Source organism: Callorhinus ursinus, unplaced genomic scaffold (assembly GCF_003265705.2).
Source record: "Callorhinus ursinus isolate GAN/ISIS: 27379988/994484 unplaced genomic scaffold, GSC_fseal_2.0 scaffold28, whole genome shotgun sequence".
Taxonomy (NCBI): domain Eukaryota; kingdom Metazoa; phylum Chordata; class Mammalia; order Carnivora; family Otariidae; genus Callorhinus; species Callorhinus ursinus.
The window spans coordinates 11,488,125-11,503,000 of NW_027397090.1; the positions used below are offsets into that span (position 1 = coordinate 11,488,125).

At 45.7% G+C, this 14,876-nt stretch overlaps 1 protein-coding gene across 2 annotated transcripts; it reads left to right on the forward strand.

Annotated features, from left to right (window-relative positions):
* The first annotated feature begins 534 nt into the window (after nt 1–534).
* Nucleotides 535–8,845, forward strand: DMRT2 (doublesex and mab-3 related transcription factor 2). 2 transcript variants are annotated; one of them, XM_073878111.1, is made up of 4 exons: nt 535–926; nt 1,715–2,283; nt 3,886–3,988; nt 6,345–8,845. In XM_073878111.1, the coding sequence occupies exons 2-4, from the start codon at nt 1,759–1,761 to the stop codon at nt 7,400–7,402; spliced, it is 1,686 nt and encodes a 561-aa protein (XP_073734212.1). In that variant the 5' UTR covers nt 535–926; nt 1,715–1,758; the 3' UTR covers nt 7,403–8,845. The 2 variants fall into 2 exon arrangements, with proteins under 2 accessions (XP_073734212.1, XP_025747142.1); XM_025891357.2 differs by lacking the exon at nt 535–926 and having other exon boundaries at nt 1,667–2,283.
* Nucleotides 8,846–14,876: the final 6,031 nt, after the last annotated feature.

The window sequence follows — 14,876 nt, forward strand, 5'->3', positions numbered from 1 at the left end:
CTGGCGCTCTGGTGGTGCCAGGTAACCACTGATTTAGTCTTGCAGGAGAAAGTAGGATGCCGCTGTGCCCCCGATCAGAGAGGCCCCACTTCCGCGCCCAAGTTTGGGTTATTGAGTCGCGGAAATACCGGAGATGCTGATAACGTAGAGACCAACACCAGTCTTTCTGACAGCTGCCTTGACCATTACCTTCTCTTGTGAACAGCGCGATTCGTTAAGAGGATGTTTCTGCTTGTTTCCTATAGTCCGCGAGATAAATGGCGACTTCACCCCAGCAGACGCTGTCACACTTCGGGTTTAACGTTGGGACAGACGACCCCGCTGCACCGAACGCTGCGCGGGAGGATTTTCGGAAGGAGCGCGGAAGGGAGGGGCGCGACGGCCGCGAGGGGGCGGAGAGCACCAGGCCGGCGCGCCTCGGCCAATCAGCGTGCACACCGCCTGACAACCGTCCAATTAGAGGGCGCGGAGCTCGGGGCCCAGAGCCGATAATACTAGGAAAGGGAGCAGAGGCTGGCTATTGCAGCCAGGGGCGCTGCGCCGCACGCTACTGCGTGCACCCGCCCGCCCCGAGAGCCCGAGATCTGAGCCAGGCCAGGGCGGCCCAACCTTCCCGCCCAGACTGGGTCCGAGGAAGCCGAAAGCAGCTTCAGCGAGGTGAAGCGCCCGGGGCAAGGGACCGATTAGAACTTTGCAGAGTCCGGGATGTGCGGGGCGAGGCCGCTGAGGACTTGATTCATCTTCTCCACCCTTCTCCCCTACTCCCCATCCACTGGGCTCCAGGCCTCCAGCTATCAGCCCCAGATTTCGTGGCAGGGTGTGGCGACCCCGATTTCTTTTTGCAAGCACAGCCAGCAGCCCAAGAGCCAGGTCCCAAGGCTGGATATCTTTTTGCCTCGGCCGCTAGCTTGGGCCTCAGAGTCTTGGTGAGTGCTGTGATGTTGTTCCGGGTGTCAGGGAGGGCAAAATCACCTTTTCTTATCTTTTCTATTTTACTTGCATGTCTTGCCTTTAAGTGCAAACCCTGCCCGATGTATACGGAGACCGTGCAGCTCAGCCCTGCGCGGCTCAAGCACTACTGAGGCTGGAAGGACATCTGCAGCTCCATGCCCAGTGTCCTTATGGGGCTCTGACAGGAGAAAAATTCTGGTTTTCAGTTGATTATTTGCTGGGGTTGGGGGGCATGAAAGGAGCTTTCCAAGCTCAAAAAGGGGTCCTCGTGGTGGTGTAAGAGGATGAAAGACGCTTGAGAGGCGTAGGATGGTACTTCGCTGGGTCTGAAAGGCCCCTGTGATCTAAAGGAAAATGACTCTCCCATCGACGTTTTCCTATTCATCATGGCCTTGCTAGTTGGGTGTGGGGAAGCCTGACAAGTAGCCTAGGCCGGTCTAGTTGGACACAATACTTTTGTGTGTGAGAGCCGTGCGTTACCTAGGGACTTGTCCCAGAAGCGGGTGTAAAGCCAGAGAGGTCTGTGGTTAAAGGTCAGGTGCTCATAGAGCACTTAGAATCAATAGATAAAACCCTTGTTGGGTTGGGGATTTCTGGGGACCCTAAAGATACAAGAAAGGCACTGTGGTGCAGATGTGAGGGACGTGTAGAGACCGGGCTCCTCAAGGGGCCAGGGGCGACAGACCAGGAGCTTGGGGCCCAAGGCCGGGGGTCGGTGCCTGACGGCGGTGGGTGCGTCTTGGGGTCTTTGGTGTCTCCGCAGAGCGCAGGAGACTGAGCGTAGGCCGGAGCGAGAAGCAGTGCGCCATGGCAGGCCGGCCGGCAGCGGGCCCGGCGGCCGGAGACTGGGAGATCGACGTGGAGAGCCTGGAGCTGGAGGAGGACGGCCGCGGGCCGCCGCCGCCTACGCCGCCCGGGCCCAGCCCGCCGTCGGCCGACGGGGACGGCGAAGACGAGGAGGACGAGGACGACGACGACGACGCGGAGGACGAGGGCGACGGCCTGGACGCGGGCGCGTCCCCCGGGGCGCCGGGCCGGCCGGGGCAGCAGCGGGGACCACCGCCGGGGCCAACCCCCGCGCCGCGGGCCTCGCCGCCGCAGGCCGGGCCGCCGGAGCGCGGCGCGAACGCGGGCGGCGGCGCGGAGCCGCGCAAGCTCAGCCGCACCCCGAAGTGCGCGCGCTGCCGCAACCACGGCGTGGTGTCCTGCCTCAAGGGCCACAAGCGCTTCTGCCGCTGGCGCGACTGCCAGTGCGCCAACTGCCTGCTGGTGGTGGAGCGCCAGCGCGTCATGGCCGCCCAGGTGGCGCTCCGGAGGCAGCAGGCCACCGAGGTGCGTACCCGCCGGGCCCCGGGTCGCGCCTCGCCGGGAGACCCGGGCCGCCGTGGGGGTCGGGCGCGGGGAGGGACGCGGCCGCTCCCGGGCCCCGGGCCCAGGGCCGCGGCGCCAGGCGCTTGCAGGGAAGGGTGGTCAGGACGCTTCTCTCCTCACCGTGGCCTGCGGAGTCGGGGCGGGGTGGAGTGGAGGCCGCGGGCATCGCCGGGGGAGCTTGGCCGAAAAGAAAAGCAGGCGGAGAGGCCCTGAAAGTGGCTCGGAACTTTGTGGGAAAGACGTTTTTTCTTTTAATCTTTTATATGTTAAAGTTTATTTTGGTGGTGCTGGGGGCAGGAGGAGAACAGCGGTTGCCGCAGTGCACCACTTCTGTCGTCCATCGCTGTGTTCTAGTGCGGGACCTCGGGCAAAGAACCACGCAGCGGGGTGTGCGCTCCGCGCTTCGGCTGTCGCGGCCCACTTAAGAGAGGCAGAACGTGCTGCCCATTTTACAGATGAGACCAAAACGGCCTGGGACGTTAGGTGCCTGCAGCCCAAGGCCATGAAGCCAGAAGCTTCTGATCTTTGAGCCGGTGGAGGGCTCCCTGCTGCCTCGCACCGTGGGGCTCCAGTTGTGAGAGCCAGGGTTTTCTTTAAGGGTGAGGCTCTTCTTGAATTTAGGATTTCGCGTTTCCTTGTGTTCCTGCGCACGGAGAGCTCAGAGCGAGGGAGGCTGCGCGGGGTCCCTTCTCCCAGATTCAGGGCATGGGAAGGTTTTTGCTTTTACTTTTTGGCGAGGAGGGAGTGGGGAGTGGATCACCATACACACAGAAGGCAGGGACCCTACTGGAAAATTTCCCAAGGCCCGGGAGAGTGTGCGCTAGATGCCCCAGGTGGCCTTGGCCCTGGGCTGGGCCTGCTCCCGCCTGCGGTGCGTTTCGCCGCGGTCTCCTGGGTCCCTCGCGGGCGTGGAAGGGCCCAGAATACCACGGACCTGGCGGTGAGGGAGGGAGCCAAGTCGGGTTTCCCCTTGTTTCTCTGTCCCAGGAGACCTGTGAGGGTTTTGCTAGCCTGCCTGTATCCCAGTCTCCCAGTGTTTTGGGCCAGGCTCGGGAGAGTTTGTGAGACCGGTACCCTCATACTTCTCCTTCAACCCCCTGCGCCCCATCGCACCTGCCCTACTGCGAGAAGAAACCAGCTCCACCTCACTGCTCAGTGGCAGGCCATGGGCACCTTTGGCCCTACGTCTGGGTGCCTGGGACACAGTTATCCTCCACGGCTCTCCTTCGGGGCCTGGCTCCTATGGTCTCCGCTGTGGATTTTGCCTTCCTGTGGGATGTCCCCTAACTTCTGGCTGCGGGATGAATCTGGGGTGACTCTAGCAAAGTGGCCCTAGAGAAAATCTGCCCCACTCCCCATCAACTGAAGTTGGCGGCTTCAGACAGAGCTTCCAGCTTGTTGCCCAGGAATTAAGGGGTGCTGGTGTAAATTTGTTTAGAGTCATTTTTTGACATGGGTTGGGAAAATAAATACATTTGGGGGGGTTGCTGATAACCCTTCCTACTCCTTCCTGTCCCACAATTTCTTTTAGAGCATTGTTGATTTTGTTTCTTGTATTTACAGGACAAGAAGGGGCTTTCTGGGAAGCAGAATAATTTCGAGCGCAAAGCTGTGTATCAGAGGCAAGTCAGGGCACCCAGTTTGCTGGCCAAAAGCATTTTAGAAGGTAAAGCAATGCAGAATTATCCTTCAGCCTTTTAAACCAAGTTCTGAGGGATTCCCATTATTCACACATATGGCATTTTTATTAACCTGTGAAGGAGCAGTCTGAGGGGAGGGTGCTTTTTATTAGGAAGTTTTGCTCTGGGGAAGAAATCAGTATGTGGGAAAATGGATCTCACATACCTCCTGAGGTTTTCGTCACCGATAATTCTGCTGTCTGCTTAATAGTTGTTGTCTGCTTAATAGTTAAGGGGTTAACATGGAGTGCATTTGAAATTTGCCCTAGCATGAGGGATGTGCAAAGATCCACTGCCACCTGATCGTGAAGAAGGAAATACATTTTTTTAAAAAAGATTTTGTTTATTTATTGACAGAGACAGACATAGTGAGAGAGGGAACACAGGCAGGGGGAGTGTGAGAGGGAGAAGCAGGCTTCCCGCTGAGCAGGGAGCCCGAGGAGGGGCTTGGCTCGATCCCAGGACCCTGGGATCAGGACCTGAGCCCAAGGCAGACGCTTAAGGCCTGAGCCACCCAGGCGCCCCAGGAAATAAATTTTAAAAAAATTCTTTGGTTGTCCTTGGATCTAGAATAAGTCAAATAAGGAGGTGAACAGCTACCCACACTGATAAAGACCTCTAGTCTGGCTGATCCAACCTCTAATACCACTCTTTTTCATGGTACTGTATTCCTCCGTGGATTAGCTACATAATTGTGGTTATTCACATCTCAGTTTACCATTTCTGACAGTCAAGATTGTAGAATCTGGAAGAGGTTTTGAATCACAGGAGAGAAGTGGAGGTTGACGTTGAATTTGAACAGCGTGAATTCTGTCTCTCTACCATGTTTTCATTTTCTCTAAAGCCTGGAGATACATGAATTTTTCTTAAAATATTGCTGATTTTTAAAAGCAACACTGGCGATGGGATTTATCTATTGGTCTGATAAATAATACATTGGTCACCTTTCACAATGTAAATAAAGGAAAATTTATATTTGTTCTAATCACTGTCCCTTCATAAGATTCAGGTTGAACAGCAGGTTTTTTTGTTTTTTTGTTTTAAGTAGATATTTGAATTCCGTTTTTTTTTTTTTTTTTATGTGGCTTCTGAATTGCGTTGGTTCTACACAGGTTTTAAAGCTTGTTCATAGTCTCACCCTGTCCTGTATACTTCTGACCTTAGAATGGTTTCTCATGTTAATGAATTTGGTTGCAAACTGGGTAAACAGATTTATAGCCATAGGGACCACACGGATAGATTGAAACGGTGCCAAAGCAACCCTGAGGAGTGGGAGGGCTAAATGGAAGAGTAAATTCAAGTAAATAACATCCTGGCAAAACCTACCATAGACCTGGAAACATTAATTTTCAAATTTTATTTTATTTGCAAATGAGGACGATGGGTTTGTCACTATGTAAACACAAACATCACAATGGATTCTTCAAACAAATTTGAGAGCAGCCAGTGCTTGGCATTAGTGAAATACTCAAAGTATTTTATGCTGCCAGGAATTCTATTTATGCCATGCTAATTGTCGTCGTTTTTTTTTTTTTTTTTAACTTTGTCCTTATTCATAAAATGTGCACTGACTTTATATTGTAATGTTTGCTTGTTCAACCATTTTGGTATCTGGCCAACATGATCAGAATTTGGGAAAAATGTTTTAGATCAGTTCTTTTCAATATAGCTGCTGGTCTCCTCTCCTCTGCCTTTACTGTTGTTTGCTTGTTCCCACCTCCAGCCTGGGGGAGGGCCTGGTTAAATCACGGCAGAGTCTGTTGGACTAGTTAACAGCTCTTTTCAATTTTCTGTGTTTCTCTGTTTCCTTAAGTCTCTCTTCTCTTTTTCTCCCCACTAATCTGCTGTAACTTTCCCTTTTTCCCTAGTTCTTCTTGGATTTTTCTACACCTGTAACAATGTGTATATAATGAACCATCTTTAGAAAATAGCCATGCCATCAGCTTTAGGAATAGAGATCTCTTTTAAAAATGAAGAAAGATGACACGGATAGTGAGAAAGCGTTGACTGAAGCAAGATGAGCAGATTTGTCTCTTAATGTGTAGGAGCCTGGGAAGTGTATTACATTTTCAACCAGTGAAGTTTGCCTGTAAAGGTAAACAAACACACCCCTAATGACGAAACAACAATAACAGAAAGTTACAATATGGCTCTCCTGCTCCCCAAAGAGACCCATTTTAAACCTAGCCTATACTTTTGCTTTCTGTATAAAAAATGAATGTTTTGGAACTGTGAATTGTTCTTGTTCTGCTGACTTGCAGTGTTTCTGTTGCCTTCTCGGTTTCCAGATTTGTCTTCCCTAGATGTTAATCTCTTTTCCTGTGCGATGCTTGCTTATTTTAGGCTACCGCCCCATTCCAGCCGAGACTTACGTGGGAGGGAGCTTACCCCTACCTCCCCCAGTAAGTGACCGGATGCGGAAAAGGCGGGCCTTTGCTGATAAAGAGTTGGAGAACATTATGCTGGAGAGAGAATATAAAGAGAGGGAGATGTTGGAAGCATCCCAAGCTGCTGCCTTGTTCCTGCCCAACCGCATGGTGCACGGACCTGAATATAACTCCTACAAAAGCGCCTATAGCCCCACCCCAGTGGAACCGCCAAACAAAGACTTCTGCAATTTTCTGCCCACCTGCCTTGATCTAACCATGCAGTATTCAGGGTCTGGGAATATGGAACTCATTTCTTCCAATGTCAGTGTGGCCACGACTTACAGACAGTATCCCTTGTCCTCGAGATTTTTAGTTTGGCCCAAGTGTGGCCCCATCAGTGACACTCTTCTCTATCAGCAGTGCCTGCTAAACACCACCACTTCGGTTCAAGCCCTGAAGCCTGGGGCCAGCTGGGACTTGAAGGGGGTGCAAGTCCAGGATGGACTTGTGGCAGAACATGACGTGATGCCCCCCAAACTAGAAGGCTCGCTGCTTCTGCCTCACGCTCCGGAGGTCCCGACCGCAAGAGGTGACCTTCAGGGTCACCAGGCTGTCCCCGAGAGGTCTGCATTCTCCCCACCCAGACGGAATTTCTCTCCCATTGTTGACTCGGACTCCCTGGCAGCTCAAGGGCACATCTTAACCAAGATCAGCAAAGAAAGCACCAGGCACCCTCTGCCACTTAAACATAATCCATTCCACTCATTATTCCAGCAAACTCTGAATGACAAATCAGGTCCTGGGTTGAAAACACCATTTGTCAAAGAGGCCTTTGAAGAGGGCCCTAAGAAACACAGAGAGTGTTTAGTCAAGGAGAACCAGAAGTACACATTTACAATAGACAGATATGCCAAAGACCTTTTCGTAGCCAAACAAGTTGGAACAAAACTCTCTGTGAATGAACCGCTGTCATTTTCTGTTGAGTCTATTCTTAAGAGGCCTTCATCTGCCATCACTCACATCTCTCAGTGAAAGGCTGCTTACACAGAAAGCTGGATTTTCTGCCATCTCAGAGGGGTCTTACCAGTTGCTAATTTTTTTTTTTTAAAGAAAAAAGCTAAGATGTTTGTATAAAGAAATTTCTAATGTAAATGGTGATGATTTAAAAAATTATATCTATTCATATGCATGTACTTTTTCTTCCATAAATATATTTAAACTTAAAGATGGAAATTGCTTATGTGCAAACTGTAAAGTTCTGTGCTTTACACAGCGTTTCAAAAAGCAATAAAGTTGACACTGTCTTCTAAAAGACCCAATATTTGCAGAAGCACCTAGTTATCTCTGTCTACATGAAAAACCAGTGTCCATGAAATATATTCTGTATTTTTCTGTGATTCTGTGTAGTTTCAAGTGCTCTCAGTGGTCACTGGGGGCCACGGGAGATACCTTATAGTGCCTTAGTTTTGCATTTTAGAGGGCATGTAAATTTAGCTGTTCAAGACTGAGGCAAAAATAGCTTTAAGGAGAACATAGAACAGGTTTGCACGTCTCTAGAATCATAATTTTACGTGATTGGACAAAGGGGAATTAATTTGCGGGAAAATCAAGTTTAGGATCTTATTTAGATGATGACCTGAGTTCTCGGGACGGATGTGTTTTAGCTTTCTGAGTCCTGGTTTCCTTTCCTGACGAGATGTGTATTTGGGGCCTCAAGCTTCCTTCCTAGGTTGAACTTTCTATGATTTCTAGGTGGCATTGGGTCACAGAGCTGGTTCACTTGTCAGGTGCAGTCGGTTCAAACCATGAGAGTGTATGGTTGAACTCCTCTCAGCTCTGTTATTTCACTGTTTCCTAAGGACTGGTGACAGCAGACATTGAGAGGCGGGCACAGTCATGACCCGTTGGTGTGCGGGGATCAGCTTGACGCTCCCACATTGTCACCAGTGCCAAAGGCTTTCAGTGTAGCTTTAAACAAAAATCACTATTCAAATTGCTTCAGCTGACAGTTGCCTAAGCCTGCAGATATTTATCACAGCATGAGGTTGACTTCTTGAGTCTTAACCCCACTCCCCCCATTTTTGAGTTCATTATTACCCTATAGTTTTACTCAATAAAATGTTAATAACTATTGTTCTATGTGATTGGTAAAGTGAGAGTAAGACATTTATGACAGTATTAAATTTATCTCTGAAGACCTCATCTGTGGACCCCAAGTGAAGTTCTAAGATGCCTTATGTCATTTCAACCCAGAAAATCAGGAGCCAAACATCCCACCTTTAGTTTTGCAATGGAGTCAGTTGTCGCTTCCAATTCTCCTCTCACTTGGGGAACAAGAACACTCGTTGGGGGGTGCCTGGGTGGCTCAGTCGTTAAGCGTCTGCCTTCGGCTCAGGTCGTGATCCTGGGGTCCTGGGATCGAGCCCCGCATCGGGCTCCCTGCTCAGCAGGAGGACTGCTTCTTCCTCTCCCACTCCCCCCCGCTTGTATTCCCTCTCTCGCTGTGTCTCTCTTTGTCAAATAAATAAATGAAATCTTAAAAAAAAAAAAAAACCCACTCATTGGGGCATGTGGAGTGTGCCAAGAGGTTTGGCAGTTTAAAGAGTTTCTTTCTTGCTCTGGAAAACATTTAAAATTACTTAAAAATGATTTTGCTACTGATGAGCTCATGTAAACCTCCAGGGGTTCTCTGAATTGTTGCTTAAAATTAGAATTGATTTCAAAAACAACAAGCCAGGCCTTAGATTGATTTCCAGTTTGTTCTTGTAAAATAATATTTGGTTTGATTGAGTCAAATTTACTTATTCTTACTATTGCAAAAGCCAGAGCAAATGGAAGTTTGCCAGAGGGAAAGAAAATGAAAAAGGACCGAGCTCACAGTGACGGAGATTATCATCATTAAGTGGAAATATGTTTTCCAGCCACGAATGCCCTGGTGTCTGGGACAGAATCTAACTTCATTCACCCCTCCTGCTCCTCCAATCATCTTTGTTTTATCTATATAGTTGTTAATTTTTATCTTCTTATCAGGAATTTACGTTTTTGTGTCCAGTGTGAAGTGTAAACTTAGCGTTCAACCTAAGAACCGCAGAGGTGATGTGGGAAACACATCAGAATAAGCCCATGGGAAAAAAATCCCAAGGGGAAAAAAAATCCCATGGAGAAGCCCTTCTTAATCCAAACATGGATTTCCTCTCTTTCTTACTCTATTTTAATAATTCAAATACTTATATGGGTCAGTTTTTTTCCCTTTTGTGTTCAGTGAACATTTTGGGACATCTTTTCTGTCCTCTATCATTTTAGTCCCGTTAAGTGAATCCAGTTGGTTGTGGGTATTAGTGGTTTTCCTCACATACCAGTGACCAGAATTTTTTTTAAAGATTTATTTATTTTTATTTGAGAGAGAGAGAGAGCCAGCATGTGAGTGGGGGAGGGCAGAGGGAAAGCAGCAGACTCCCCACTGAGCGTGGAGCCCTATGCAGGCGTGACATGGGGCTCAAGGGGGGGCTCCACACAAGGCTCTTGTCTCAGAAACTTAAGATCATGACCCGAGCCCAAACCAAGAGTCAGATGCTTAACCGACTGAGCCACCCAGGTCCCCCACCAGTGACCAGAATTTTATTCTTCTTCAACATTTATAAGGATCAGTACTTAAAATCATATAAATATTATTATATCCTGCATCCGTTCTGCTATAATGATGAGTTCTTGGGATTTCAAACCTACCATCAGCCACTCCAATATCAGTGCTTGGCTTGTTGTGTCTTCTCATCATTTCACTTTGATCAAAGCTGTTTGATTCTGTAGAATCTTCCAAGAACACTGTCATCGACATATCAAATCAAACTTGTGGTTCAGTTTAAGCATTTTCTATGTTCAAGGCAATAAATGGATTGGCTTTCATTATTTTTAAGAATGCAGAGAAGAATAAAACATGGACCTTTTCCTCCATTTAACTCACAGTAAAATAATGCAGCTTTAATGACACATTTTCCTTCCATCTCAACCGGTCAAACATTATGATTTTTTGCTCAGTTTGTAGTCATGGATAGTTTACAACAGTGCTTCCCAAACTTGAAAGGACAGTCAGTCACCTGGGGATCTTGATAAATGCAGATTCTGATTTTCTGTAGGTCTGGGGAAGGGCCTGAGATTCTGCTTTTCTAAAAACCCCAGGGGATACTGGTGTTGCTGGTCTCCAGCCCACACTTTGAGTAGCAAATGTTTACATTTCTGTTATTTCAGTGCACATTTAATATACTCTTCTGTGGATTTTGAGTTCTAATGCAATGGAGTTATCATAAATAATTTAATATATGTGAATAATTGAAAAAACATTTGCCTCCAAACCCGCAGACTATACAACATTCAGAGGGAATCATACTGTAAAATGGGCTTTGGTGATTATGAAGCATCAGTGGAGGTTCATCACTTGTAACTCATGTACCTCTCTGGTGGGAGATTTGTTACTGGGGGGACGCTGTGTGTGTGTTGGGATTGGGGGGGAATATGGGAAATCACTGTACCTTTCTCTTAATTTTGCCCTGAGCCTAAAACTATTCTAAAAAAAAAAGGCAATTGAAAGAAAATCCTTTTTTAACCCTTTGGTGGCAGAAAAAAGTAGGACAAGGCCTAGGCATAGTCCTAAAGAAGACAGATTGCTTCCCTCTCTCCTTTATTAAAACTAGAAGATCTTTTAGTTTGGTTAAAAAATGTTTTTTTTTTTTTTAACTGTGGTAAAATACACATCACATAACATTTACCATTGTAACCATTTTTAAGGGTACAGTTCATTGATATTAAATATATTCACACTGTTGTGCAACCATCACCACCATCCATCTCCAGGACTCTTTATCTTGCAAAACTGACACTCTGAACTCCTTACACAATAACTCCCTCCTCCCCACTGCTCCTGGAAACCATCATTCTACTTTCTGTCTCTATGAATTTGACTACACTAGTTACCTCATATTAAGTGGAATGATTCTGTATTTTTCCTTTTGTGAAGGGCTTGTATCACTTCATGGTTCATTTATATTATGGCATACATCAGAATTTCCTTCCTTTTTAAGGTTGAATAATACTCCATTGTGTGCATACACCACACTCTGTTTATCCATCTGTCAATGACCACTTGGGTTGCTTCCATCTTTTGACTTTTGTGAATAATGTTGCTGTGAACATTACGTGTAAATATCTCTTCACTGAGTCCTCACGTTCTGATTTCACCTTCTTCCAATCTTCAGGAACTCAGTTTTTTTTCGAGTATACATCCATCCCGCCCTAACTCCCCACCCCCCCTGGCCCCAGTGTGTGGACCATCTCTACTCCTTCCCAGGGGAACACCACTCCGCCCTGAGGCTCCAATATCAGATGTGCACTGTTTGATGTGCTTTAAGTGTGTGTGTTATCACATCATCTGCATTTAAAAACTTAATTCCAATTGTGAAATGAAGGACTTGTATTAGCTTGTATTAAGAAACTTTCTGGAATTCCTTCTCCCAAGTCTCAGGAGTACTAAAGACCAAAGAAATGGCTGAGGGTCAAGATAAAGAAGAAAAGAGAATCCACAATTCCCTGTAGAATAATGACATTGCTTAGTATCAAGGCTGGGTTTTCATTTGGGAGTAGAATTCTTACTGGCCTACCTGATTTTATTTATTTTTGGATTACCTTTTTTTATTCCTCTTCTAGGTCTGTAAATTCAGGCTTATTTCCTTCTAGAATCCAATTTGTAGGGCTGATAGTTTCTTTAGAGGGCTGGATCCTGAAATAATAAACTTTGGTCCACTTGTATTTATTTTAATGATTGTACCAAGCTTTTATCATGCTCTATCACCCTTAGTTATTTTGGTTTATAACTTACTATATCTAAACACATTTAGAGATAGAGATAGCTGGAAATAGGTTAGCATTTGGTGTGATGGTAACTGTGCATAATAATAATTAGCATGTGTATAGTGCCTGCTAAGTTACAGAGCACATTCACATTTATTAACTCTTTTGTTCCTCATATAAATTCTGTGTAAGATTGGCAAGTGGCCATATAAAGAGTTTAATTTCATCTCTGTGTGTGTGGACAGAAATTTGGGGAATTTTTTTCCCCAGTATATAACATGACTTGATGGGTGGTCTAATCTATTTTTAAGATTTTTTATGTAAATGTTAAGTGCATTTAATTTTTATATATAAATATACCTATGTAATGTGTATATTATATAATATCTATTATATGTACATTATATATGCATTATATGTGTATATGTAATATATACACATGTAATTATAATTATATATAATTATATATGTAATATATATAATATATAATATATATATTTGTATATATAAAAATGTTACTTGTATGACTGGCTGTATCTCTATGTAGAAATATTTGGAAATCTGTCCATAAAGTAACACACACACACACACACACACACACACACACACACACACACAGGGTTTCTTGGAGTTGTGAGAACAATTGAGATAAAGAATGAGAAAGGGAGTCTACTGGGCAAGCATAACTGACTGACAGCCCCAGCTGTCAGACCTTTTGGTCCACTGCAGTGTTCGGCCAAGGCCACACTTTCCTTGGCTGCTTCCAGCAAGTGACAGTAGAGCAGAGTTGCTAGAACAGAACAGTTTCTGCCCTGATATGGAACCCCTCTAACAGGCATCCTTGGCTGGGGGACTCCCTATCCAAGTATTTACTTATGGATGTTTGAGGAGCCTAAAAACTAGCACCTCTATTATATGCCTGGAGTTTGATCAAGAAATAAGACAAAAGAGTTGGCATTTGAGATTAGAATGTACCTTACCTACCTTTATTACTGATTATGATTATAATAAGAAGGACTTACATCCAGGAGCAAGGAGACTTCTTGAGTTGATCTCTAAAACTAACATCTGGGTTGGATCTCTAAGACTAAGCTCCAGGATTAGGTCGATTTACCCACCTAGAAACAGTCAGCAGTGGTCCCCACACCTCTCCTGCATGCAGAGAGTGATTGACTGTCTCTATTCCCTGCACACAGGTTGGCTCTTAAAAGGAAGGGGAGAGGAATAGGCAGAGCTACCCATACTCCTTTCCTAATCCCAAACTCACCAATCAGGTAAGTTACTCTCCCTCCACCTTTTGGTTTCACATACATTTTATTATTATCTTCTTTGTTTTGGATTGATGTCGATCCAAAGGCCACATACCCTTGAGTTTGATGACTGCAATCAGAGTTTAAGTCATTGTTGAAGATACAAGCTAGGGGATAGGAAATCGTAGGATTACTTCATATGTGCAACTCGGCTAAAAACTATATGCATTTTCTTAGAACAAAAAAGAAAACAGGAGAAATGACTTAATTTACCTCAGATGAGACCTAGAGCAGTAAGTATAACATGCTGGCAAGCACTGAAGTATCATTTCACTAATGAGAACATTATTTGATATTGTTAAGTAGCATGGCCCAAAGGGTTTCTCCTTCTATCAGCCACCACCACATTGCTTTCATGGCGCATCATCATAAAAAGTTATAGGAAGGTATCTGAGATGTTGTGAAGTTATCAAGCTGAACTAATAGCATTTCCTTTTTTGATAGGGTTGCTAGAGAGGTATCAAGGGAATGCTGTAGACCAAATGTATCTCATTTTAGCAAGGCATTTAACAAAATCTTTCATGATAGGGAATTGTGGATGGAAAACAGTGAAGTCAAATGGATCTGTAGCTGTTTGAATAGCTACTTTCAAAAGGGATTGAGTAACAAATCAATGCCAATTTTGAGGAAGGCTTTTAGTCTTATGACTCATGGGTCCTCTTGTTTTGGATCCTGGTTAGCAAATGAAAACATAAAAGGTGTATTATCAACATGTAGAAAACATTTAAGTTGTGAGGTCTGACCTCTGTGTTGATGGCAGAATTGGACTTATACCGGGACTATACATTGGATGGAAAATCTTATATTTGACTTTTGAAAACAACTGTCATCCAATTATGAAACTATATGTTGAGGGAGATTTGACTTGACATTAGTTTATGTGAAAATGATTTGGGAGTCATAGGGGATCACAAAGCTCAAAAGGAACCAAGAATGAGTCATGGCTTAAGAAATTACTAATGAAAACTTGGATTCCATTAATAGAGTCTCCAGATCAAGGGGAATGCTAACTATTATGTATTCCTCTCCACTCCTCCACTGCCTTTGGTCAGATCACATCTGGGTATTTATGTCTAGTTCTGGACATTACATATTTTTATAAAATTTTTTTTTGAGAGAGAGCGAGCGAGTGAGCATGAGCAGGGGGAAGGGGCAGTGGGAAAGGGAGAAGCAAACTCCCCACTAAGCATGGAACCCAACACAGGGCTCCATCCCAGGAACCTGAGATCATGACCTGAGCTGAAGTCAGACGCTCAACTGACTGAGCCACCTAGGCGCCCCTGGGCGTTATATTTTTAATAGGGACGTCAGTGGACTTGGTTCCATAGAAGGAGTGGAACCAAGGATGAGGAAGG

Coding starts and splice junctions, on each gene's coding strand:
- DMRT2 (XM_073878111.1), top strand. CDS start 1,759: ATGGCAGGCCGGCCGGCAGCGGGCCCGGCGGCCGGAGACTGGGAGATC. Junction 2,284..3,885: donor GGAGGCAGCAGGCCACCGAG/GTGCGTACCCGC, acceptor TTGTATTTACAG/GACAAGAAGGGGCTTTCTGG. Junction 3,989..6,344: donor GGCCAAAAGCATTTTAGAAG/GTAAAGCAATGC, acceptor TGCTTATTTTAG/GCTACCGCCCCATTCCAGCC.